This window comes from Myotis brandtii, unplaced genomic scaffold, assembly GCF_000412655.1.
Source record: "Myotis brandtii unplaced genomic scaffold, ASM41265v1 scaffold17, whole genome shotgun sequence".
NCBI lineage: Eukaryota > Metazoa > Chordata > Mammalia > Chiroptera > Vespertilionidae > Myotis > Myotis brandtii.
The window spans coordinates 11000063-11002685 of NW_005356259.1; the positions used below are offsets into that span (position 1 = coordinate 11000063).

Here is a 2623-nt window from a genome sequence, read left to right on the forward strand (position 1 = left end):
GGCGGTTGGAGGCCTGCGCCTGGGATCTCCGGGTGGAGCCCACGCGGGCAGGCCGGGCCAAGAGTTAGGACCCCGAGTTGTGGTCAGTCTGAACCCGGTGGGCTACGGCTTGAGATGGGGGCGGGGGGGCCCAGCCAACTAGGTCGGGGCCCTGAGACCCCCCGGAGGCGGCTTGGAAGCGGAGCCGAGTGAACGGGGCCCTCCGGTAGTCCGGGCGGAGGGGCTTGCTTTCCGGGGTGAGGGCGGGAGTGGGAGGAGGTGCGCAGCGCTCCACATTCTTCTTCAAGGAGAGTAAAAGCGGCTGCTTCTCGGAGAAGGGGTAATTTTTTTCCGACCACCTGTCTCTTCACCCCTAAACCCGCCATCGCATCTCAGGAAGTGTTCGTCACAGTCTCCTTGAAACCGGCCGGGATGGGTGACCTCGTGGTCCCTCGCCGCCCGCCGCTGACCTTTCACCCGCAGCCAGGCCGTTTAGCGTGACCTGCGCGGGCCGAGGCGGCCTCCACCCCTTCACCCCTTTCCTTAATGTACTCCGTCTCCTCTTCAGTGCGAGGGTGGCTTTAACTTGTAGTCTGGATAAATAGGCATTTTTAGTCGGAATTTCTGCGATTTTGGCTTACCGTGCTCACCTTCAAACTCCACTCGTGACCTTGACCTCATCCTTCGAAACACTTTCGAATTAGGTTCCCATTTCGCTTGCTTGGGCGTTGACTCTCCCTCGCTGAAGCAAAGGCGTGTTTTTTTAAGAAAGTTCTTCCAAATAGTATTTTGGTATTAAAGCGTCTATTGCAAATGTACTCAGTGAAGGTGGTTGTCATAGATTTGCAGTGGATCAGTAATTCGGTGATCGCTGGTTGATTGGGTCCCACTATATTTTTACTTGGAGGAAAGACTTAATAAATTGAGTCTTTTATTTTTAGATTTAAAAATGGGTGATGTTGAGAAGGGCAAGAAGATTTTTGTTCAGAAGTGTGCCCAGTGCCATACTGTGGAGAAGGGAGGCAATCACAAGACTGGGCCAAATCTCCATGGTCTCTTTGGGCGAAAGACAGGTCAGGCCCCTGGATTTTCTTACACGGATGCCAACAAGAACAAAGGTAAGAGGGAGATGGTGAAATCACTGAAGCACATTCCATGGGTGTGACCTGAGGTGGACGCTTTAAAAGGAGTGAAATACTTACTGGCACCTCTCTTCTTGTTTAGGTATCACCTGGGGTGAGGCGACCCTGATGGAGTATTTGGAGAATCCCAAGAAGTACATCCCTGGAACAAAAATGATCTTCGCTGGCATTAAGAAGAGCGCAGAGAGGGCAGACTTGATAGCTTATCTCAAAAAAGCTACTAATGAGTAATAGTTGGCCACTGCCTTATTTATTACAAATGTCTCATGACTTTTTTTATGTGTACCATATTTAAATTGATCTCATACACCAGAATTCAGATCATGAATGGCTAATAGAGCATTTCTTTCGGGCAGTCCTGATTTAAATAAGATTGGCTTGAGGTTTAATGAATATGGTCAGCTTTTTGAGCTTTGATGATAATTTTGGTTCAGCAAGCACTGTCACTGTCCTCCCTTCTAACAATATGGTGGGACTTGATTCCTAGTGTTCAACTTTTCACAGAGGTGGCCAGTGCCATCTCAAAACCTGTAGGAGATTGGCTTACATTTAGATTTCTATGACTGGTTGTGTTAATATGTTTAAATTCTGAGGAAACCCCTTCACTGTCTCTTAGACCTGCAAGACTAGCTTGTGTTTCAGGTTGTGTTCATTAGCTTGTTAAAAGGAAGGGCTGCAGATAAGCTGGCAGTGATCGTTTTATCTCTTTGGTCCCAACTATGCCATTTAATAAAAATCCCTGTATCTAAACTGTTGCCTTTTACTGAATGAAAGGCATTTTAGTGTGGTTTCTGTATAATATCAAATAAAGAGTATTTAACACTTCTACATTTTATAGATGATCTTTAAGGTCAGGTGCTTTTAAAATTCAGCGTGACAAGATAGGAGCAAACTGTGAATTCTTTAGGTCAGACTAAGTTATAATTCAGGATTGTCTTGAATAGCTATTCATTGACTATATATGTGTGTGATTGGTAATGGTGCTTTTGCCAGCTCACTAGGATTAAAGTAGAGAATAGATCAACACAAAATTGTAAATTATGTCATCATAAGGCTTAAGATAATTAAAAACAAAGTCACAGATCATGATTTTGCTAATGTGCTTGATTTAATGCCTGACGCCCAAACTTTAATGGTTGAAAAGTACAATAGCCCTAAATGATGCAGCAGTGTTACTAGTCATACTACTAGATTACATTTACTTGTCCTCTATGACCATTGGACTAAATTGTATTTGTGGTACAGTGCAGAAGATGCTGGGTTTGAAATTAGATCATATTCAGAGTAGGGGTTGGCAAACAGCCCATGGGACCTGTTTTGGTAAATAACCACTTTACTGGAACACAGCCACATTCATTTATGTCTTCTCTAGGGCTGCTTTCATGCTACATCGGAGCTGAGTAGTTGCTACAGACTGTATGACCCACAATGCCTAATATACAGACTGGCACTTTATAGAATAAGTTTCTCAACCCTTGGTTTACAGGAGAGCTTTGCACAAT

The 2623-nt window shown here is 44.9% G+C and overlaps 1 protein-coding gene across 1 annotated transcript in view; it reads left to right on the forward strand.

Moving 5' to 3' along the window:
* The window catches only part of LOC102248212 (cytochrome c), a 2407-nt gene extending 200 nt beyond the window's left edge, over window positions 1-2207 (forward strand). Inside the window, exons 2-3 of the mRNA XM_005862978.2 lie at window positions 921-1097; window positions 1204-2207. Of these exons, the coding sequence (XP_005863040.1) occupies window positions 929-1097; window positions 1204-1352 (318 nt within the window). The 5' untranslated portion in view covers window positions 921-928 and the 3' untranslated portion in view covers window positions 1353-2207. The remainder of the gene's footprint in view (window positions 1-920; window positions 1098-1203) is intronic.
* Window positions 2208-2623: the final 416 nt, after the last annotated feature.